At 37.0% G+C, this 25,399-nt stretch overlaps 2 protein-coding genes across 16 annotated transcripts in view; one reads left to right on the forward strand and one right to left on the reverse strand.

The window, feature by feature from the left end:
- LOC139114138 (metal-response element-binding transcription factor 2-like) overlaps positions 1-8,319 on the reverse strand; it is a 40,121-nt gene extending 31,802 nt beyond the window's left edge. The window contains exons 1-2 of one of the 2 annotated variants that reach the window (XM_070675681.1): positions 8,075-8,319; positions 3,649-3,816 (exon numbers count right to left, since the gene is read on the reverse strand). In XM_070675681.1, the coding sequence (XP_070531782.1) occupies positions 3,649-3,801 (153 nt within the window). In that variant the 5' untranslated portion in view covers positions 3,802-3,816; positions 8,075-8,319. Of the gene's footprint in view, positions 1-3,648; positions 3,820-8,074 lie in introns of both variants that reach the window. The other variant, XM_070675682.1, reaches the window with a different exon arrangement.
- A 7,416-nt stretch (positions 8,320-15,735) lies between these two features.
- Positions 15,736-25,399, forward strand: part of LOC139114136 (spectrin alpha chain, non-erythrocytic 1-like) — a 59,054-nt gene continuing 49,390 nt past the window's right edge. For 11 of the 14 annotated variants that reach the window (XM_070675664.1, XM_070675667.1, XM_070675668.1 and 8 more), the window contains exon 1: positions 15,736-15,831. The gene's annotated coding sequence lies outside the window, so the exon portion shown is untranslated. Of the gene's footprint in view, positions 15,832-16,190; positions 16,357-21,505; positions 21,987-25,399 lie in introns of those variants that run through there. The other 3 variants (XM_070675677.1, XM_070675675.1, XM_070675665.1) reach the window with 3 other exon arrangements.

A 25,399-nucleotide genomic window follows, 5' to 3' on the forward strand; every position in this document is an offset into this window, starting at 1 on the left:
TTGCCTCGTACATCAATCCACAAAATCAGCCGATGCACGTTGTCAGCCGTTTGGAGGGGCGGCAGAAAAGCTGTAAAGTATGCAGCAGAGAGGGGAAGACCACTGCGAGCGGACGACTGTCTGAGACGTCCAAAGGATGTAGTCTGTGCGGGGTTCATCTTCACGAGGGCGAGTGTGTTTTGCGGCTTTTCATCATCGCATGATGCTACGAGGTAAGAGGAGCATTGGCGTGCAGACCTCTACTCACACAGCCCCGACGACACCCATCAGCAAGAGAACCCGACGTAAATAACGGACAGGGAACAGCTTCGCCTAACAGTGGCTTGACTGTATTCTTAACACGGACCATGATCACATTTTGAGCACGGTTGTGCAGTTGTTTGTGCTTTACGATCCCGCTGATTGTAAATTGAAACACGGATTATTTTGTACAATCCCCCGATTGTAATCTTTGTAACACGGACCATGCACTCGGACGTCGAGACAGACTCTGAGATTTATTATTCGGCATAATGTAAATTATTCCCGAATAAAATACTATCTATGGATCGCATATTTTCGTTTGTTTTGTTTAGACGGATTATTTTGTACAATTCCCCCTATTATAATTTTTGAAACACGGATCTGCCACCCCGATTGTAATTTTTGAAACACGGACCATGCACTCGGACGTCGAGACAGACTCCGAGATTTATTGTTCGGCATAATGTAAATTATTCCCGAATAAAATACTATCTATGATCGCATATTTTCGTTTGTTTGTTTTTACCCCCACTTTCGTTTTTGGCAGATTTGTAAGGACGCTATAGTAATGGATGAACGTGCGTTGTATCACGTGGGAGGGGCACAGCCCAACGGAGGCTGTGCTCGTGCGACGTAGACGTTGTACCAACCATCTGTCGTTGGGGTTAGTGCATAGAGCAGTTGCACTGTCCAGAGCTAAGGTGGTACAAAACTGCACCTTAGTAACAACTGCACAACTAACCTGTTAGGAAACGGTAACACTAACGAGCTAAGTGTTCACTGAACTGGCCAAACTACGTACACGCCTTCCTTCAATGGCGGAACTATGTCGTTGACACTACGTCAACGCAGACTGCACTGTGCGACTCTTCCAAGTCGTTCAAAGTACGTGGCCAAGTGACACAACCCAGGGGAAACAGACAGGTTTGAGGGTGCTGCCGCACCCATAGCACTAACCCCTGGGTCTTCTACTAACCCACGAGAGAGGTGACGTTTCCCCGGTGTGGCCGTGCGTGCCGGCGAACGAGCTTTACTTCCGCGAAAGTAAGCTAGAAAAGGGCATAAAAGTGCACGTCCCCCGGGGCAAACAACGCCCGTGACCTCGTCATTTTCTGGACACAACCTCATCAGCGGTTGCCCCTCTATACGGGCATGCAAAAATTTTTGAAGTCTAACACGTATATGGTCGGTAATCGTACCCCGAAAATGCGGTATTTTCCCGCCAAATGCCTGGCAGGAAAGCGTGCAGGAGAGCCTATCTTCTGTAGACACGGAAAAGGGGGCCGGTTTTGACCGACTTGGCAGGATAACGGACAGGGGCGCTCGGCAGGAAAAGGGTTAATTAAGTGTTCAGATAAAAACCCATGTCCTTCTGTTAAGGTAATACACACTTCGACATTGAGAGACTTAACACTTTTCCTCAAACCTTTCTGAAGCAAAGTTTCAACCATTTTCTGTCAAAATCAGAATAATAATTGGGGGTCTCTGTGCAAATTTAGGTAATACAGAAACAAATTACCCAATATTTACTAATATTTGAAATTCAAAATGGCCGCAATCCTGGTGTTATCTTTACAGGGAAAATAAATTTTCGATTTAAAAAAAATCAAGCTAGTGAAAAATTTATTTACTTTGTTAGCTTCAAAGTGCGCCCCATAAGTAATAGACCAAAAGTACTGTAAAACTTTGAGGGTCAAAAAATCTGACTGTGAGGTGCATCAACCTTACCTCAGCCTTGCAGCTGAGCGCTGATTATCATGGCACGTTTGTTACTTTGAACACCTGCAGCAATACATGAATGACTCTAGTGTCTGCTCATAGCAATTACATACAGAAACTTGGCTTTTGCTGCTTAAGAGATGTTTTCCTTTTTTATTTAGTTTGTACTTCTTAAGATTTTAAGGGTTTCCATCAAAGCATTGCCCTTGACAAATCTCTAGTTTTGTAATCCACCTATTGACAAAAAAGATTTTTGAAAAATTCAGGACAAATAATGATTTTTTTCATACTAATGATAGAGCTGTGACACACATATCTTTGACCCTTAATCACTAATTTTGTAATCCACGTATTCGCAAAAATATTTTATATTACACATAATTTGAAAATCTGCCCCATTGGTTTTGATCAATAATTTTAGAAGGGAAGAGAAAATATATTCTATGTTGACACAATGTTTTTCTTTCCATGCAGTAAATAACTGATGTACGATGTATTATGGAATCTTGTTTATACTGGTATTTTGAACCTGATACATCTTTGAATGAATGGGTTGCAACCATGTTGTTTCGACTTTTGTCCTTTCCAGTCAATGAGTTTTGTCATTCCAAATCAGTTTTTCATTTATAGGCTAGCTTTATTCCTTTCCTGATCAACATCATCAAGAAACCATCAGCAAGTATTTACAATGAAGGCTAAAAGCACAAGCAAAAAATTTTGTCAGAAGAAAATAAAAGAAAACAATATTCAATTCAATATCTTTCTTTAAGTATGTTTTCATGAACAACATCACATACTTGTATCTTAATGAAGCGATCTATAAAGATGTTGTGAGTTCCTAAAAGTATAAACACCATGGGAACATTCAGCACTGTTTGTTTCATGGCACATGTATAACTGTCCTTCTGAGTTTCCACGGCAAGTTTCTCAAGATTTAATTATTCAGAGCAACATAGATTTTTTTATTTCCTTAATATTTGATAGTCTGTTTGCTGACAGTCATTGAAAAATAACAGTAGCTCCTAGGGACTAGTGAAAGAAATATATTATTCAGTGCACGTACAACCTATGGGTGAAAGGGGACTGTGACCTCTAAAGAAGAACGCCCTCTTTGGTTGACCTGTAGAGTGGTCCAATATAAGGCCAATAAGCAGAACAAACTGCTGGCTTGGCTGTAATTTAATCTGCTTGTCATTCAAAATAGTTTTCATCTCAGTTGCAAGATAAACACCCTGATTAAATCAAGCAAACAAAATCATAGAATAGGTGAGAGATATTACTGCGAGTGGCGCAAGCATAAAGTTTCATCGAGGCACAGTGAAATTTGCAATTTTAAGGTAGCATGTGCCTTTAAATTGAAAGACTTAAAGTTTTGCTCAAACTTTTTTCAAAGACACTTTCACCCATTCGCTTTCAAAAATAAGATAAAAGTCAGGAGTCAGCATGCAAATTTTGATTTTATGATTGGAACAAAATACCCAATATTTCCCGACACCTGAAATTCAAAATGACCAACATCCCGGGGTTAAATTAAATTTTTGATTGTCACAAAAATAAGCCAGTGAAAACTTCATTATTCGATGAACTTCAAATGTACCCCCATACAATTGGTTGACAAAAAGAATATTGTACAAATTTGAGAGTCTGAATATCTGTCCCCAAGGCACATCCTGCCTGAAGTCTCACCTTTTCAATGGTGCCTAGGTAGAAGAGGCCATCTGACCATCTTGCTAGCACATCTAAACCAAGGACAAATTTAGTTTCTAAAGCATTACACGGTCCATCACTATCTGCCTTCTTCTTGTCTGTCTCTCCAGGAACTGTGTTTTGTCCATCCATTTTAATGGTGAGATACTGCTGAAAGAAGAAAAAGATACATGGATATAGGTTTTGACTAAATTTTGATCAGTTGCACTGTATTTGGAAAAAAGAAGAAATAGTGAGAAAAACATTGCACCTTCTAACATACTGGACTACCTTATAAACATCTACTATTCTGAGTAAAGATCATATGCAAAGGCAAAAAAGCCAAATATGATAAATAGTCTTTCAGGCCACATAACAAGGTCTATTTTAGTTGAAATTCTGAGTTTATTTCCTCTAGCTACATGAACTTTGGACATGCATACATGTACATGTTATCGTTGAATGACCAATCACATTTTGAAGTAGGAACTAAGAACTAGTCTGGAAATACATGGTTAAAATTCTACATGTAGTTGCTGATGAGTGAGTAGTGAGGACTTATTGTTCAAGAGTTGACAAATTTTATGGTCAGCAAATCAAAAGTAGCTGTCTGAGAAACAGAAATATTCCATTTGTTTCAAAATTACGATTAAAAATAGCAAGAAAATGAAGAACACACACACACACACACACTCAGTTTGATTACCTGCCGTGTATTGTTAGTAAGACCTGTTAAATATTCAAAGCTGACATTTGCAAGATTGGAAATTTCCTGTAGAACATACCTTCAGTACATTAATATACTCTTGTAAAGTGATTATGAAGACATTTAAAGTCTATTCTGTCAGAAAAGTTGCAATACAGCACTTTATTCAGCATGAGTTCCGTTTGATATGAGACACTATTTATATTGTCTGAGATGTTAAAAGATGTCAAACAATATAAGTAGTGTCTCATATCAAACAAAATTCGTAAAAAATGGCCGACTTTGTCCCTGTAAGATAGAATGCGCTTCAGGAACAGATATTCTTGAAACTCTTTTAAATTTTCCAAACTTTTTGGGTGCACCACTTGTGAGGGCTCTAGTAGAAAAAAAATTTGAAACCGTCTCAGGTTTTTTTGAAAATCAAGAGTTTGATTTTTCCCAATAGAGGTAACATAGAGATGGTGGCGATTTTTAATTTCAAATATCAGTTCATGTACACTCCAAATTTGGAGATGGCTGCTGAAGCCATGACCCTTGTATCAGCCAGTCGCAAAAGGTCATTATTCATGAATATTTAAATATTAGGTGAATGTGGAAGTGAAAGTGCGATTTTGCGGGAACAAGCTCACTGGCAACTTTCGGTGGGATTTTTAACCCCAGTTGACAGATATTCAGGGTCTTTTGGATGAAAACATCTACAAGGGCTACACTTTAAAATGGCAGCTTTGGAGAGTGGCACATGTTAAATTCTTCTCCTTACATCATTTTGAAATTGGTCATTATAATTACCATCACCATTATAATTACCTGCAATTTTTAATGTTGACAGTCAACTCTTTTTTACTGGTGTTTCAGGATTGTAGTTCTAGCTTACTCAGATGTATTTTTAAATCATTCGAAGGGGAAGAAAACCAGCTTTCTAATAATGCATAACACCTTGGTGCCATGGACAGGAGCAAAGCGGTGCATTGGCAACGCTAATAACATGTGTATGCATGTACATATTCACAGATTGCCTTGATGTAATAAAGGGAAAGCAACTCCAGGCATCGTTCATATCTAAGTTGTTTGCGTTTTGTGTAATTGTGTATGATATTGTGTACATTGTAAGTGTATATTATGTTTAGCTGTTTTATGTAAATTGTTGATTAGCAATGGCGAGAAGTGCCTGTGATCTACGTGTCTTGCACTGGAGCCGCGCTGACAGATTATTAATGTGACACTGTGACCCTTTGATGCTATTAAATATTCGAAAACAGGTTTCCTTCATCAGTTAATTAAAATTCATTTATGATTGGTGAGATGTGTTGAATGATTGATTGATTTTATGTGTTAACATGTTGTTCTATTGAAGTTTGTTGTTCAAGTAGGGAAGCTAGAATATGTCTATGGTTCAGTCATGGTTTTTTGTGTATGTTCATGTGATTATGAATCAGAGTTCGAGCTATGGTAGCTTTATTGAAGTCTGGCATATTTCTGTTCCTTTAGTATGCGATTAGATTAGACTAGATACTGTCGGTGGTGCTATTTTTTTGTTTTTGTACAAATTTTGTTCAAATTGTCTCCTTCTTGTTTCATATTCTGTTTTCTGTGATAATACATTCTTTTTCATATTTGGTCACGATGTTGATCATGGATGTGCCGGGATGACGAGGGACGTGAAATGACTGGTCATCTGATGGTTACATGAATTGTGAGTCCTTTGCTAAAAACGTCTGTAAGACCATGCAAAAGTATCTTCCGTCAATGGCAAGAACTTTACAATATTTATGTACCATGATTCTGTTGTTTTCCTCGACAGTCGGAGTCGAGCAGTTGTGGTATGGGTATGTGTCAGATGAACAGATGCATAACATGTTGCACGTTCACGGTTGGCGGCGGTGTTCCGCACGATGTTATTGACACAGTCATTGGTTTATTTAGTCAAATGGGGTTTTATTGGATATATTTTAAACACCACCTATTTTGGAGTGCACATGAATGTCAGGTAACTTGTTACTTTGGTATCAAACTGACCCTGATTTTTATTATTGATTCCGTAAGAGAATGGTTGAAAGTTTCATTAAGGAAAGTTTGGGCAAAATTTAAGTCTTTGCTTTTCGAGGCATGATATACAAATCACAGACTTGACTATGTTGGAGGCATTTTTTGTTACTGATATTCCCAGTGTTGACAGCAGTGAATACACTTTGGTAGGCTTGCAGTCATTCAATTGGTTTACACTCTTGAATAGGGTGTCACTGCAGAACAGACAGTCAATGGGTGCTCGTGGTTTTGGTTTCCCTGGGACGATGACTCTCGACCCAAACGCAATCGATACACCATGGCACTGCTGCGTATTCACAGCTAGGTCTGACCTTGACACTGAGTGAATGTGTGTGATTTAATATTGTTGGTATTTGTTGCATTGCATAGCATTGCATTGAGATACGACGGAAGAGTAGTCTGGTACGATGCTGTTTGTTCTCGGCACCCGCCACAGCCCTGCTGACTGCCATACACAAAACTAGCGATATGCGGTCCTACTTTGGACCGTGCACCAAAAACTACTTTTCTAACTACTTTCGGCTGAAATCAACTTGATTCCGATCTATGCCTTCCCAAATAACTCAACCGCTAGCAGATTGCAAGAAGAATTTGCTCTTGCTTGAGACGTCCTAAACCGTTAGTTTACCAGCAATACATGGTCAAGGGCCCAGCGGCTCACCACTTCAATACCTTTATGCAAGATATGGCACCTAGTAGTTAGAACAGTAGTTTTTTGTATGCGGTCGAAATTGGGACTGCATGTCGCCGGTTTTGTCTATGGCAGTCAGCAGGACTGTGGCGGGAGGCTGTATATTATGGGGAACACAGGCTCAGCATCGTATGGAAGGCAAGTCTGACACGTGCAAGCAATGTACATTCCCTGTCCCTACGCTCTTCCCAGGATCATGGAAATACATTTAAGAAACTTTGGAAGGGTGGAGCCAAACAGCCCATGTCCTTTTTATCTAAAACAAGTTACCTTTTCTAAAAATGCAAATGTTTTCAATGACTATGGCTTGTCAAACTTACACCCCCACCAATCTAAACCTTGCATGGTGTTTACATTCTTTTGACTTCACGCAAATTAATGATTGTTCATCAATAGATAAAGCTTTGTACTTTTTAATTCCCCAGTGCTGCCCACGGTGGGACAGTGTTCTACCATACTACAATGCTTGTGAATGTATGACAAATTACAACTATGCAAATAATTTCTGAAATTGGACGGTATTAAAAAAATCTTTATGGTCATTACTTTCAAAGTCTTGTGTGTCAGCGAACGTCAAGAAGCGGCAAATTTCATTCTTACCTCAGCATACGTGTAAATCCGAAAATAGTGTGGGACCCCCCTGAATTTTATAGGATTGACCTAGTACCTGTGCGACAAGTGTAGGTACTGTGTAGGTATGTATACATACAAGTATAAAGTGACAAGAATCACCCGTACCACCGTGCACCACGCTGTGCGTGACAGTGTGATTCAGTGTAAACGTGAATCAATGACACATAACCCACTGAAATCATCTCCATTAGAAAAAGGTGCATATCTTTCAAACTTAATTAGAAGTGCTCTTTGGTGGAGCATACCATGGGTTAGCTCGAAATCTCAGGACATAAGTTTGCTCTTGTTTGCGAAAGATACGACCCCCTCCAATCACCGGAATTTGAAGCGCGAACCGAAAAACACCTTACCGTGCGATCTTCACTGCACACGTTCTGTCTCTAAATGGGTCGCCCGACCTTCTGGACTCTGCCTGTGATTCAATCGAAGGACATCAAACCTGGCCAACACCGGGGTATTTTTACGATTGCTTGCTTCCGACTGACACAGATTTATGCCAAATTTCTAACCGTAATCGGGCTGATTTAGCTCTACTGACTGCATTTGTACATTTCGCGATTTCCATTTAGCGCCATCATTGAAGTCAGACCGCCTAGCGAACTGTACATTACGAAAATTGGTAGGACCCTTTAGGTTGTCGTAAATAATACTTCCCACTGATGAGCGCCCATCTCTCATCTACTATCAGACTATAGGGCTTGGGAAATAATGTTAGCGGAGGGCAATTGAGAAAATGTTTGCTTTTCCCTGCATAAATTTCAGTCTTTGTTCAAAATAACTTTGAATATAGAACACTTACGTGTAAACTTCGAAAACATCTCTGGTTAATACGACACAACCCCGACCTCTCTACGGTTACCGTATCAAGTCGTAAACTGCATGACATCGAGAGAAAATACGATGTGCACATAGTAAATCACTCATGACCTCATACCATCCAGTTCTATCCGGAGATTACACTAGGATGAATAAACACAAAATTCTGAGTGAGACAGAAATACTTGCAGCTTCTGTCGAGGAAAAGATGCCAGCTCGCTGTTTTGTGTGCTGGATCTCCAAGTCGTTTGAAGAAGGGCACGATGAAGGATATTTTCGCATGATTTTAAAAACTTTTGATACAAAGTGAATTGTCAAAAATGTTTTCGCATTTTCAAAGATAACATTATCATGCATTGGCAATTAACTGAGCGTATATTCGTATTTGCATAAAATAGATACACTGTAGTATGTTCAATATGAAATATATCACTTTGCTCGTCTTTTCACTGTGACGTCGATTCCTTTCTGAGTCGGTCATGTAAATTTTGCATCCCAATTGGTGTTGTTTTTTGCTTGTTTGTCGTCTCGTATTTTTTAATTTTTATTGTTCTCAGTTACCCTACGTAAACGAATTTGCATGAATTTATTTCGCCTCGCTTCTATACATCAGATTATGGAAGCAAATTCACTGGCTCCCTGTGTCTTACAGAATTTAATTCAAAATCCCACTGCTCATATACTAATACACGGACTCGTTTCTTCATTAACTGGTTGAACTCACTGAAAGATGATAGCAAACTTCAAAATCCTACTTCTCACGTATCAATACATGGACTCGCTTCTTCATTACCTGGCTGAACTCCTAGCAGATATACTTCTCCGGTCAACTCTACAAACTACACTTAAAGTTCCTCGAACTCAGTTAAAATCGTTTGGCGACAGACCCTTCTCCTATTGTTCATCGATTCTATGGAACAAACCACAAGCTCATATATTTGATCAGTTCCCAACACTCGTACCTTCAGATCTAAACTTAAGACTCATTTCTTTGATAGAGCTTACATGTGACCTATTGTAGAGCGCCATGGCAGTGAACACTGCTGCACCATTGGATACAAGATACTTGGCGCTATATAAATTATTTCCTATCCCTATCCTATCCCATCCTATCCTATCCTATCCTATCCCTATCCTATCATATCCTATCATATCCTATCCCTATCCTATCCTATCCCTATCATATCCTATCCTATCCTATCCCTACCCCTATCCTATCCTATCCTATCCTATCCCTATCCTATCCTATCCTATCCTATCCTATCCTATCCTATCCTATCCCTATCCTATCCTATCCTATCCTATCCTATCCTATCCTATCCTATCCTATCCTATCCTATCCTATCCTATCCTATCCTATCCTATCCTATCCTATCCTATCCCTATCCTATCCTATCCTATCCTATCCTATCCTATCCTATCCTATCCTATCCTATCCTATCCTATCCTATCCTATCCTATCCTATCCCTATCCTATTCCATCCTATCATATCCTATTCTATATATTATCCTATGATTCATGATAATATTAAGTATTCTTGTTTTCCATTCAAAGATTGTAGAGCGGGTCGTTCATCATCACCTGCAAAAACAACTGTTTGGTACGTGCTTCCATATACTAATATATTCATCTACTTTGAAGGCACTGAAACGAAGTCTTCTACAAAAACGAATGTTGCCGAGTATATCCGAAAGCTACTGGCAAATCACACGACGTTTGGGACTCGCCATACATTTGTATAGCCCAGTAATATCTCGAATTTTGAAGTAGGAAGTATGACCGAGTTGTATTTGGAAGATGGCCCTCTGCGGCTTTCGTACGTATCTTTACTATGAGCAACTCTGCATTAGGGGTCCTCAATTATTTGCGGCGGAGGGATGGGTTAGGGAATTACAATGGCGATAACTTTAAAACTTATGTAAATAATTACAGGGGCATTTCTTTTCTTTCTGTAGTTAGCAAAGTTTTTACCAAAGTTTTGAATTGGCGTTTAGATAATTGGTGCCAACAAAACAAAATTATTTCAGAAGCTCAGGCCGGGTTTCGGCAAGGCTATTGTACTGTTGACAACATTTTCACATTACAAGCTATGGTTGCCAAATATCTGACATTACGAAAGGGTAGATTTTATTGTATTTTCATAGATTTTTCAAAAGCCTTTGACTCTGTTCATCATACTTTGTTGTGGGATAAACTTATCAGTTATGGTATTCACGGCAATTTTCTTTCTGTTCTCAGATCAAAGTATAAAAACTTGCACTCTTGTGTAAATACTCCTGCCGGTATTACTGATTATTTTGAATGTACAATCGGAACATGGCAAGGATGTATGTTAAGCCCTGTTCTCTTTTCCTTGTTTACTAACGATCTTGTGTCATATACTCGTAAAGTTGGTTGTGAAGGTGTTTATGTTGATGAAGAAGCGCAAAACCTGAATATTTTGATGTATGAATCATATGATGATGACATAGCAGAAGGATCTGATTTACCAATTCACACTCAGAGACAAATTGATCACTTAAATTTATTCTGTTCACACTGGGGACTAAGTGACAACTTAGATAAAACCCAAATTATTGTTTTCCGTAGAGGAGGTCCTCTTAAAAATTATGAAAAGTGGTTTTTGGACAAAAGACCGATTAAAGTCGTGCCACAGTACAAATATTTGGGTTTAATTTTCTCGTCCAGACTCACTTGGAGACCAACCAAGAAAAATCAAGCTTCACAAGGTCGAAAATCAATTGAAATCTGTATTAAGAAAATTGGGTGGACTGTCACTGCACGATTCTTTTAAACTTTTTGATACTTTTGTAACAACGGTCTTATTATATGGTCGTGAAATATGGGGCTATGACTATTCTCCGCAGGTTAAGCAAGTTCACTATCAGTTTTGTAAGTTTCTTTTAAATGTCAGTGGGAAAACGCTTGATATTGCTGCAATTGGTGAGTGTGGCCGTTTTCCCCTCTATGTCATGTATTTTAAAAGGTGTGCAACTTATTGGTTGATAATGTTACAGATGGATTCTCATAGATATCCATACAGGTGCTACATTATGTTAAGTAGGTTATCTGAAGAACGAGCGATAAAATCTATTAATTGGGTCTATAATGTCAAAAACTTACTTTACCGCTTTGGATTTGGCCATGTATGGCTAAATCAAGGTGTAGGTTCAATTAATTTGTTTTTATCTGAGTTTACCCAGAGACTGAAAGATTGTGCTGGGCAAAACTGGCACCAGGATTTAGAATCGTCTCCAAGGCTACGTAGTTACTGCACCTTTAAGACGATGCTTGAACCAGAGAAATATTTGAGCAGTGTACACATTTCTTAATTTAGATTTGCGCTTTCAAGATTTCGATGTTCATCTCATGTTCTGGAAATCGAGAAAGGACGCCATAAAAACACTCCTGTTAATGAAAGATATTGTAAATTCTGTTTGAAAACTAATAATTTCTGCGTTGAGGATGAATATCATTTTTGTATCTGTCCAATTTATAAAGACCTCCGAAAAGAAATGTTGCCACACTTGTTTTGTATTAACCCTTCATTTGACAATTTTACGTCACTCTTGAGTACAATTAATGTAACACAACTTAATAGTTTAGCATCATTTATTTATTTTGCTATGAAGAAAAGAGCAGACTCTCTCTCTGTAAGCGAAAACTGATGTATTTTCTTTTCACTATGGGCCTGTGGCCTGATGTTATGAAATAAACAATTCACTAATCACAACTTTAAAACTTAAAAGCTTTACAAACATTCACGTATTCAAAAACCCAGGCGTCGGAGGGACGCCCTTTACTCAAATATGCGGCAGAAACAAGGTGATTATGTCAAATCTTAGTGGTTATATGACCCCTTTAGCAATACATCAACAACATGTTAACAGTTAGCTAAAATAGTCCCATATTCTGCATCAAATCGATCGCCTTCACGTACATGCTTGCGTATCTGCAGCACATTGACCACGCCTGATATTGTAATCCGGTGCTATACATAACAGTATTCTGTAGTCCAGATGTCAACAATCAAGTTTTCCGATCTTGCAAAGTTATTATTTAATATATGTTAGTAATGATATCTGCAAAGTTAAAAAGTATCAAACGGATCATCATGTTGATAATAATCAATACGTTTGCTGTTCAAGATTTCTTATCTGTCTTGATTAATATTTCTTACAAGAATTTTTTCGGATTGAATAAGTTTTTATTTCTTCGTAGAAAATATAAATCTAAAAATTGGAAACACTCGAAGTTCACTTTCATATTTCACGAAAGAAATTTTGTTGATTAAAATAATGATATAAGATTCCTAACGGACTGGAATTCCATTTTTTTTCTCAGACTCTCTTGTAATCATGTGATTTTGAATCGAGGTTTTGAATGGCACTGAGTGCCGAGATACTGACATTATTACGGGTTCTCTGCGCCGTTGGTCGTTTGGAAAATTCAGGCTACTGTCTCAAGTTTAATGACCTAAAACAGTGTCTAATCAGTATCTAATTAGTATCTTATCAGTGTCTATCAGTATCTAATCAGTATCCTAGTAGTATATGTACTTAATCAGCATCTAATCAGCATCTAATAAGCATCTAATCGGTGTCTAATCGGTATCTAATCAGTATCTTAGCAGTATCTAATCAGTATCTAATCAGCATTTAATTATAATTTAATCGGTACGTATCTAATCAGTATCTATTCGGTATCTCAGCTGTATCTGATCAGTATCGAATCATAATTTATTTGGTGTCTAATCAGTATCGAATCAGTATCGTAGCAGTATCTAATCGGTATCTAATTAGTATCTAATCAGTATCTTAGCAGTATCTAATCTAATCAGCATTTAATCATAATTTAATCGGTGTCTAATCAGTATCTTATCAGTATCTTATCAGCATCTAAACATGATCTAATCAATGTATATTCAGTATCTGATAAGCATCTTATAAGATGTATTTAACTTTATTTTAAAGTGACTAATAAGCCCGTTGTGGCTTGGTGTTTATCACTAGTCACTATAATAAATTACTACTACTATAAGTATCTAATCAATATCTTAACAGTATCTTAGCTGTGTCTCATCAGCATCAGGCAATATGGATGTTACCTGGGAGCGCCTCCCCCCCTCCCCCCCCCCCATCATATTTTATAATTATTGACGTTTATTCTTGTACCTACTATTATTTGCAGACAAACTAAGACTGGAGGGCGACTTAATGAAGTTGCAGCTCCAATATCTCTAACTCTTTTTATGGACTTCCGGTGTCTTTGTTCTTTACTTTTTTAAAGATGGTTTCTTTTTCTTCTTTCAAATCATGTTGAAACGTCGAGTGTTCAACTTGTCAATATTATATGCCTTGATGTGTGTAATGTGCAATGTTATCCCTGAATTGTCGATATTTTTCTCGGATTAAAGTGAACTGTTCTGTTGCATATGAGTTTATGATGGCAAGGCTAATGCGCTCTCATTTCTAGCACACTGAAAGGAGAAGAACAAGAATTTTTCATGTTTTACAGAACAAATATAATGAAGATATAAAAGTTATGATTATTTTCCTTTGACAGTTAGAAAATAGGTACCTGATATTAAATTCAGCTTGAGATATTTGAACATTACTTCACAAAGCATAACATTAAAAAGGAAAGATTTACAACGGAGAATAAAATGGTGCAAACGTGAACTACCGCATCACAGAAATCCTCAGCTGAATAACTTGTTCATGTTGTGCGCTTGCGCAGTTTGAATCTTAAATGCCAGATCAGGTCTTGTAACTACTGAAGTGTTTTCCCCCTTCATTCATCATCTATAATGTACGTTTTCACAAGGTACAAGGTAGTGAAGTTGGTTACTGCCATATTTTGTCCGTTTTCATTTTGTTATGATGCGCCATTGATTGTTTTTATCGGACGTTTTTCCCTTAGTCCCTCTATCTTTGTTGTTGTTGTTGTTTGTTATTGTCATTATTATTATTATTATTATTATTATTATTGTTATTATTATTATAATTATTATTAGTATTATCAATATAAATATCATAATCATTGTTTCTATTATTTTATGAAGCTGTCAAAAGAAGAGAAGCAAATAAATTCTAAAACGGTGAAAAAAGCATACAAAAATCTAAAACAGTGACGTTAAATTAGCATCAATAACATGTTCAAGATATGGCGGCTGTCAACATCCTTGTCAATAAAAGAAAACTAAAAATTCTCAATATTTTTTCACAGATAAAGTCTTCATACTTTTTCACATAAAATGTGAGTAGGCTAATACTTGTCAAAAATATAACTGAAATATTGTTTTTCCTGCAAATGGCATGAACATGTGATAATAAATAGCATTACCTTTCAATTCACCATATAAATGCATATTCCATAGATGCATGTAAAAACAATGGGCACGAGAAGTGGCTGTTTTTAATAGGTGATTATGATAATCATGGGGAAATAAGATAAATGATAAGAATGAATTATGACAATACAGTGAAACAGAACAAAACAAAACAAATGAGAAATGAAGAAATAAAGGTAGATATGTATCTCGCTTGTGAGGAAGGTCAAATGCAACGAGAAATTATAGTAAAAGTATTTTTTCAATTCATCCCTATAAAGCACGGTCATTTCATCGCGAACGGGAGTAGAAATGCCACAGTAATACGAGCGGGAGTCTGGTGACGTTTTAAGCCCATGCTTACTTTAGGCCTATAAATCCACCGTTGGTTTTTTTCCCGATTTTTGTGTTTCATCGAGGAGCGCATGTGAAGTAATCGTAACTCCTGGTGAGTTCGTTGTCATGTGCATGGGCGCCGGGCAAGGCCACCACCATGTACCAGTGGTAAATCGTCTGAGACCTGTCCATGCATTGATATAAATTGACCTCACATTTCGTCAAAATTTGCATGTAAATAGACATCGAAAAGGTCAGATGATGTCATTCTGCTAGCAGACCGCATAAATGAAATTCTTCAATTGTATATCACGTGACTAAAGCTGATTCGTTTAATATTGCTCTTCCCTCGGAAGATTTTCCCATCCCTAAATTACCTTAATCCTCATTGTACTTGCGGAACGCTACAATTTAGTTTTCCTCTAGAATTTAATAAATACTTATTTTGTGTTTTCGGGTTTGCAAAGTGTTTGTTTTTTGTTGATTTTACGACAACTTACGCCCTCATCAGAATGGTGTCGATACTAGACAAAATAGCCAACGCAGCAAGCCATCCGCCATCTTTATTTCGGTGGGACGCTTCAGAGCTGAGGTGTATCGCACAATATTTCATCGGAAACTCGGTAGGTTGATCTGTTTGGACCAGTAGCTAGATGTTTCTTGAGATAAATTGTCTAAGAACGTATTTGTTTTCTTAAATTGTGAAAGTAGGTGCTAGATTTTGCATGAATGGATGTTGTTTCTTCAGGAGTCAAATGTGGGCTTGGCCCTGTACTGTTAGTGTAGTATTGTACTGCATGCAGACTATGGAATAACTAACAGTGACACAGATATTGACCCCAGAGGAGGCTATTCCAATTTGTACATAAACGGTTTTCGCTCTTGCTTCGGTACATCAGCAGTTGCAAAAATAATGCACGTGATGAACTGAACGTACTACGACCTTTCGCCGACAAGTAGCTGTGTCGTTCGTTGGATCAAATAAAACGTACAGTGAACCTGTATCATTCGCGCCGAGTCACACCCATGCCTACGTGAGCAGTATCTGAATCTATTCGCGTCTGTCTGATCAAGGTCTAACACTCCACACTGAGTGGGCCCGCTGCAGTAGCCCAGGTCATGGCATTTCGGCAATAGATGAATTTAAGGTGTGTACTCAACTATGCCAGGCTATGGGCCTGTCAGGTTTACTGCAACTCCTCTTTCAACTGGTAAAAAAATCGAAAATTGTCCCAGTATGTACAGTATTTGCAGCGTACTTGTAGCTCGTCCTTGTGTGCCTATTTACATTTTTACTAACGATGACATTGACACTGTGGTGGTAGAATGTAACTCACAGTTAGTTAAATACCTACCGTCAAATTTGTTCCGTCGTGAAAATTTCTGAAGGGGAGTGACGAGCCACAGTCATTATATCAAAGGAACATAAGATATATTACTTTTACAAACTGTATACATGTTCACTCTTGATATGGTATCAATTTCAGTTGAAAATACCGTATATTGAAAGTTTATATTGATAAAAATGTCTTTCCATGGCTACCCGTTGTTAAATAATATAGTGCATAGTATAAGTGCACACAATTTAACAAGTGCATATATATCTATAGGTCACAAGGTTTGGTGTCTGGGTCTGTCAGTTTAAATAATCTGAAACCTACTTGCTGAACAAGTGCTGGCTTTTATGTACAGTGGACTTATTTGCTATGCAAGGACGCAGATTCTTCATAAGCTTGCATTTCATGTAATGAAAGGATTAAAAGGTTCAAAATGCATGATGATGATAATTTGTATTCTTGGAGAACGTGGCAGTGTCCATGTTGATGAATAAATAATCAGTAAGTGATGTAGTGTTAATGCAAGTGAGTTAATTATCTTGTGATAAGAATGTGAATTCATTCGACTGTCTGGAATTATAGATGTGAACGAAAACATGCATGATATTTTTCTAACATCTTGCAAAAAATCTTTTTTTTTTATTGCTGAGATATTTTATAAAGCTTGTTATTTCATCTAGTCATGTAACAAAGTCAAGTATGGCAGTCATCCAGATGGATGCCATAAATTGTGATACTTGTATCCAGCCTCAATGATTATCTTACCATAATTTAACCTTTTGAGCATCTAAATCAGTTTCTGTCACCTATATAAAATATACCACAGTAATCATATTTTTACCGAAATTTTGATAAAAAACTCTAGCAAAGGATATGTGATGATTCTTTGGTCCAAAATTATCAGAAAAATCAAAGAAAAATTCATAAAAATTGGTAAAATGTTGTACTATTTTGGTGGGAAAAAATTAAAGCAATCAAAGGGTTAAGCATACAAGAGAATAAATAAGTTGGTGTTTTGATGTTCTGTATAAAGACTACTGTGAATCTGTTTGCATATTTCTTTATGCTTAATATGTACTATTATAACTGCAGTGTTAAGGTACAATGAGTACAATTTGTACAGAAAAAAGTGTTATTGACTTTGCATAAGCTGCCTTTTTATACAGGAAAGGGTTTCAATATCAGAAACTACCCAGCCTTTATTGACATAGGAATGTTTTATGGAGAATAAAGCAGTGCATGTTTATTGTCTACTTGTGTTGACAATGTGATTGGTCACCAATTTGTGTGTCACCAGTCCTGATTCTTTACCGGTAGTATTTATGAACAATATACTTGTGCATGGTGACGTCAGCCAAACGGTTGAACTCTCACAGTCATACAAAGGTTGCAGATTGGCGGGAACTGGTTTTCTGGAATCAAAATGTAACAATCTAAGAGCATGTAACAATCTACGTGGAATGTAGAACTTAGAAGTGACAACTGTGATGAGCAAACCAAAAATACAACGTCACCGCACACAAAAGAAGCCTAAATATTGAGAGGAAGCCCTTGCTGCAAGAGTTTGTGATTAAAAAATTTGTTTTACAAATGAAAATGAAACTTACTTGTGTTTAATGTGAAACCATCTGTCCTTTGTGACCTATTTGCAAGTCGCAGCAATGGATGATGCGGAATTGCAGTGGAGAATGGCAGTGTGTATTGATAAAGACATGAATAAAGCAAAACAAATTTGGAACATTGAGCCTATACACAGAATAATGCTTGGATCATATTTTATGATCTGAAATATTGGAAAAGAAGCACGGTTTTGCCCAGTGGTGTACTTGCAGGTTGTCTTCTTTAGTCAATGTAAAAGCTAAAGATCAGAGAGCTTACACGAATCAGCACCTAGATTGCAAAGCTAAACTAACACCCTAAATACAAAGAATTTTTTTATCGTCTGTTTATCATAGATGTAGATTTAACTTGTTGAACATAATAAGAATGATGTAAGTTAAAATTTTTGTGAAGATTCAACATCTGTGAATCCAAGAGTTGTCATATGAATGTATGTGATAAAGTCTGATATTTTCTGGTCGCAAAATATAGAAAGAAACTCACGTCAGTTTAGTTTTCAGTCATTTCTATTTTTGAAAGTGCCTGTCACCAATCCTACTGGTATATATATGTTAGATTGGGTGAAATGTGATATTCAGTATGATTCTATAGTGCAAGTACATGTATGAGAAGCACTTTCTTTGTACATACAGCATGTACTTTCTTTTGCATATGAACAATTAGAGGGATCATGATTTTTTTGTCCAAAAATAGAACTACATGTACATTTGATGAGCTTGTAATCCCAGGGACGTGGCATTGTATTTCTTTCAACAGTGAGGTGCCGCCTAAGTTTCATCATGGTGAAAATATGCAATTAGCGACCACAATCTGCCCCTGAAAGACACAGTTTTGGACACTTTTGTACCATCTATACCATCTTTGAACACAATTTTCCAGTACTTTCTACCTTACTTGAATATTGTGTCCATTTACATTTTCACTGAAGGATGATGTAGAGGTCATTGTGTGACCTCTCAGCAAAGGTTAAACATCTACAGTTTGGTATTTATAACATCAACTTGGCAAATAACATCAACTTTGCACTTTATATGGATCAGTATACATGTAAGATTTTAAAATTTTATTGTGCATAATTTTTGCCATGCCATGTTATTTGAAAGTTTTTACTGTACTATTCCACAGAAAATTTAAAAAAATCATTTTTATAGTTCTATATGCAGTTTTAAAATGAAAAAAAGTCTCTTAAGTTTGATTTGTGTTAGATTTTCAAATGTCACAGTGCATTTTTTCGTGCCAGACCGATATACATATTTGAAAAAATTGTACAGTACTATTTGATAGAAATTCAAAACTATGTATTATATGTAGCTTGTGTTATATTTAAAGGGTGTTTGTAGTTGTGGTTTTTAAATTATGTCTGTTAAATATTGCTTCTGTATCAGATAGTGACATAATCAGCTGTATAAAGGTCTGTGGAGAAAAATTTGTGAAATTATTCGTAAATTGCAGTTTGATGTTAATGAACAGCCGGTTTAAAAACAAGGTGTTAATTAGGGATATTAAATTGCATTCATAAAAATTGAAGTCAGCAATCTTGTCTGGCGTTCAGGTTGAATGTACGAGAACGAGCTGCCTATTTATAATATCCAATTGTGTATGAATGCCAATTGTTGTAAATGATTCGCTGGTCAGGGTGTGGCCAGTGAAAGTGAAAAATTAAGCAGATTTTTCTTTTTACCAAGGAGAGGTAGAATATATTTTGTCAGAAAAATTTCTCAGAGAGTGATCTAGAATCAGGGTGTGTACCAATTGGTTATTGATTTGTTTTCCAGCGTCAGCTGCATATGTTTAGACGCATGGACGTAAAGGAGCCATTTTGATGTAGCAGCATTAACATAATTTATGAACCCAGATGACCTCATTTGAAAGCTTTCACAGAGGTAGAGTCGTCATTACGACAAATTTGAGAAGAATCTGACTTGATTTTGGTGAAAATGCTTCACATATGCATCACATCAAGTGTGATAGGTGTTGTTCTCATTGTTTCATAAGTATATCATTAATCTTTTATGTATTTATGCTTTTGTATATTTTTAGAATGTGAAAATGTAAGGTGTCGAACGTGATATTTTACACAACTGCTGAAACCACAATGACATTTTGATTATTTTTGTTATTTTTAGGATGTATGTAGAGCTTGGTATGTTGAACAAAAAGAAAAAATATCTCACTGGTTAAATGTGAATGAGGTGTTGATTAAAATATGTCTGGAATGTTAGCATTGCTCAAATTAGCTGTCTGCACTTGGTATGTTCGCCTTAAAGCGATCGACAGAACATGAAAATGGGAGAGGCCATGTTCATTTGGCAGTGGAGCAAGACACAAAGTAATTCATGGATAAATCTTGATTTTTCTCAGTACAATGAAGGTGTCCTTTGTGAAATAGCCTGCCTTTTCAGTATTCTAGATCTGTTATAAACCCATCTTGTAATACTGGATGTGCATTGACTCAAAGAGACTCATTTAAAATTCAGTTCAGATAGTATGCAGCTACTGCCGTGGAAAACCCATCAAATTTACATGGTAAAAGTGTTAAAAATGTAAGGAGATGCTTCGAGATTTAATCTCTGAAATGTTAATTGCATTTGATTATAAAAATCCCCTCAGCTATAATTGTTTTTTGCTGCAATCAGGTCCATTTTTTTCAAGTGATTATTTTCAAAAAGGGATCGAGTAACAATTATTACTTAGTTAATGACTGCCCACCTGTGTTTTAGAAGTTGATTTCTGCAGGTTGTGTAAAAAAGTACAAATGTAATATAGTCTTTGAGGTCCTTTTTAACGTATGGTCTGTACTTGTTTGAAAATTGTACAGGACACAACCCTCAGACATTGACAGTGAAATACATGCTGAAAAGTCGTATCTCACCATGTTAGGCCCCTTGTTTAAAATAGGAGAGCCGTGCATTTGCAATGCAGGGGATGTAGAGCCAACCTGATTGCTTTCTACGAACATTTGGATATGCATCACGTGATGTCAGTCTTTTCAGAGCAAAAGCCATGTCGTCGGATTCAGCTAAGTCTCTGCATAAAGCAAGCTACTGCCATTTTTCTGGCCACATCCACCATAGGGGCCCCCTTTTTTTATCGACTTTGCTTTATTGAATTCGCCGGCAAGGAAGGTCCAATTACGTGTAGTCTGCAATTATTGACCAAAAGATTTTTTTTCCTCTAATAAGCAGATTTCTGCTCAGATACATTTTCATTAAATTTCTCGGCGTAGTCGACTCATCTGGCGATGCAGTGTCTTCCTCGTGGACGTCTGCTCATTCGATAATTGATCCATGACGTAAATGCTAGCTGTTAGCCCTGAATAAATAGTAGGCTTCTCTCATTTGATTTACCTGTCCATTGCCTGGTAACTGCCGGCGAGATCGTCGTTCTCAGGGCTGCTCGGTGAAGCACAGCTGTACCATCTCATACCTCCTAATTGACAATCCCAGGCCTCTCAATCCTCTTTGACCATTCTCCCCACGTTTTTCACTCCCTCGTCTCACAGCGGCGAGGTTTTATTTTCCATATTCTCTCCTCGTTTTTTTTTCCTTTTCTTCTCCTTCTCATTTCTATTTTTGATACACAAGGCTGACAGAATGCTGTAGAGTCGGCGGAACTTCAGCCGGATTTTTAAATGTAGCTGTTAATTTTTTTAGTGAGTGGTTCATTTCCTTTGTGTCATGTCATGCCCAAAGGAAACATCTGTCCTTTTCTGTCACAGCATCCCGATCTTTTTCTCCTCCTCATTATTTTACTCCTGGTCATTTACATTCTTTTCTACGGCATAAGCTGTCTGTTAATATATGTCCATCAACAGGAGACAGGTTAGTTTCTATCTCCTTTCTTCTCGAATCCTTTCTCCGATCCTCTGGCCCCTCTTGTTTCGGCGCATTGTGATTTGACCGACGTGTGCCCTCCGAGCGCAGGTCATTCCGCGATGTTAGCCTCAAGGGGGGATGGAAAAGAATCTCTTCACATTTGTATTGACAGTCTTTGAAGGTATTGACGTTTTCGTTAAATGCGCTTTCTAGGGGAGAATGGCGATGATGTTATCGTCCAAAATCAAGAAGTGCCGTTTGTCTAAATATACTCCCGTTAGTGTCGTCAGTTATATACTTTATAATTGATCAAAACGGATTACAGCATTTTAATGCCCCAAAAGCCTCAATGATCACGTCACTGATGAAATGCTTTGTTGTTTCTCTTTCCTTTGTAGGTGTAAATCTTTATTTTTTTAACAAAATAAGAAAATACAAAAGGTCTGTGTGCCTTCCTATTATTTCAGTGCGTGAAAAATTCTGTAGGGTCGACATTCAGTGAATTGCTCTTCGTAAAACATGTATATTAGTCTTTCCCAATAAGTCTAAAATGTGAAAAAAGAAATTAATCAATCAGCCAGACTGCATCTGACATTTCACTGCAGCAGACTCTATGGTACACAGAACAGATATTGTGTTTAGCAGTGTTATTTTGTCATTTAACCTGTGTATGCCTTTGTGTGGGTGTATATCTCTGTATGTATGTATGTATGTATATAAAGTAAGGAAGAATGTACAATTCAGGTACAATACAGGCATGCGGCATACCTGTCTATACAAGTTTGGTGTGTGTGTGTGTGTGTGTGTATGTATATATATGTGTATGTATGCATATATATGTTCTTAAGAATATTATTTTATTTTTGTCTTAAATATATATATATATATTCTTAAGAATATTATTTTATTTTTGTCATATATATATATATATAATTAACTATATATATATATATATATATATATATATATATATATATATATATATATATATATATATATATATACACTTTCTTAAGACAAAAAGAATGAGTGAACATCATTATTACTGTAAATGCTGTTAAAGGGCCAGTAGCTTTGACTTATGAAATTTTTGCTCTTTTGAAGTTTTTTCTTGTGTATGTCTTTTGCAAATTCCTTTGCAACTCTTCAAGGGCTTGTTGATATACACAGTGTCAAGGTTGAGTTTGTCAGCCAAGCCTGTACATGTGTAAACTACATTGCTATCGTTTATCTTTACCAAATTCTAGTCCAGACCTGAATTCACGAGTCAAAACAGTGCAGTTTGCACACGTACAGTACAGGCTTGGTGGACACACACAAGCTCAAATTCAAAGCTCAAAAACGAAAATAGCGAAAAAAAATCATGAGAAGCTACAGCTAAATGTACTGGCCCTATTTCTGTATATGTACCTTGTCATTATGTCACATGTAATGCCCAGTCCCAAGTGAAAATACTCCAGAATGTTCTGCCCATACATGATGTAGCACTTATTCTTGTATATATGTACATGTAAAGCAAAGAGGGAGACCGGAAAAATCTTAAAGTACACCCGGAGGGCATGCTGACTTAAAAGATATTAGAATCTACTGAACATACTCTCATAAATACTGCCGCCAAGTTTTATCGCTTTCAAATTATGTTTGTACAGTATTGTCTGCACCTGATCTATATACGAATGATTTAAATCTAAGTGGCGCGTAAAAGCTTAAGTTCTGAGTATAGGGAATGAATCAAATACTGGGGATTACAATTATTGTGTGACAAGACAGATTTAATAATCTTTGAGCTGTTTTGTTTGTTTTGTTCAGTTTACTATAGAAAAAACCTGCAAAATTTTTCATTTGCAGTGCTGTACTGCTGAGAATAAGGGCGACTGTGGACCTGTTCACACAGGGAGTGGTATGAACAGTTTTAAAACAGTCACTGATGTACCTGTACAATGTGTGCCACTGACATGATAAGAGAAAACATTACACTATCCTCACAGTGCTTGGCTCATTATTCTTCAAGCATGTTTTGCGCCCAATTATTTCCATGGTAACCGTTGAGCAATATGTTGAAATGAAGGATGTCCCTTATGGCCAGTTTCTTGGCAACAGATATGTCATGTTTGAGTTCATGTAATTAATAGCATGTACTCATTGGGAAAGGAAAAACAAGATAAAAAAAAACATGAAAAAAAACAACTGCCAATTAAAGTTCATTAATGTATGTAAGATATATCTGTGCCTTTGCTTGAGCAAAAGCCAGTGAGAAATTGGATAAAATTATCCAAACACAGAGGAAAAGATAAAACTGGATGTCCGTCAGGAGCGGTCTTTATTACGCATTCAGCTCATGTATGATCAGGAGTGTGGCTGCAAACTGCGCCTGTTGATTACAGAAATGCTGAGTTCCATGCAGTTCCCGTACATCACAAGTGTTGTGCTCAATCGAGTAGAACGTGCGGTTCCCTAATCTCTGCATGGAGACAAGATGATGTTGCCATGGAAATGCGGAACCTTGTCAATTTCCACGGCTTTAAATGTTCATCCAATGTTGAGTTGGTGCTTTATGTTGTGTGTGTGTGTGAATTCAAAGGTGAGAAGAAGGGCAGCGGTGATGGTTTAGACTCGGAGTGATATTGCTTGAATTTTGTTGCATTTTATTTTTAGTACACTTGTGTTGAAAGTGCTGTGAAAAAAATTCACTGTTGAAATTACTGCTGCAAGTGTACAGTGTGCAAGTTGTAATGTTTTGTGAGAATGCAAAGAACTCAACTGAAATTTGCATAGAGAACTGAATATTAGCATTGGTTTTGGAGCACCGGTACTTACTGAGTGCATTTTGAACACATTTTATGTATATTTTGAGACTATTTAAATAACTGTGCATCAAATTCATGTAGTAGTGCTTGGACAGGCTCAGTACATGTAGTAGGTTTTGTGAGTCTGTCACACTATTCTATTGTATGATGGTGAAATTGTTATGGAGCTTATGAAGAGGCTTGCAACCATTACAATAATACCCAGGTGTATTGCAAACATGTACATCTGATTTATCATATTTTGATAAGAATTAGCCGTACTGTATGCCACATGTACATGTATGCCGTGACATGCGCACTGACCCTTGAGATTCATTGGAAATTATTTGCTGCTTTTAGTCAGATGAAAGTCAAGTCGTTAACTCATTCCTATATTTTACACATCAATTGAACTGAAATTTTGAGTTTGAGTCAACACAATTATGCCTATATTAGACATTAACATGCATGTTTAGAGTTTGGTTATGGATCATTGTAAAAGTTTCAAGCAATTATCACCTTGTCAATATACACATACTGTATGGGCAACTGATTTAAAACAGGACCAATCGCAAACAGTAAAAAAAGTTGTTTTAACCATAGTCCGTGAAGTGAGTCTGTGGTTTGGTTTGA

This window comes from Ptychodera flava, chromosome 16 (assembly GCF_041260155.1).
Source record: "Ptychodera flava strain L36383 chromosome 16, AS_Pfla_20210202, whole genome shotgun sequence".
Taxonomy (NCBI): domain Eukaryota; kingdom Metazoa; phylum Hemichordata; class Enteropneusta; family Ptychoderidae; genus Ptychodera; species Ptychodera flava.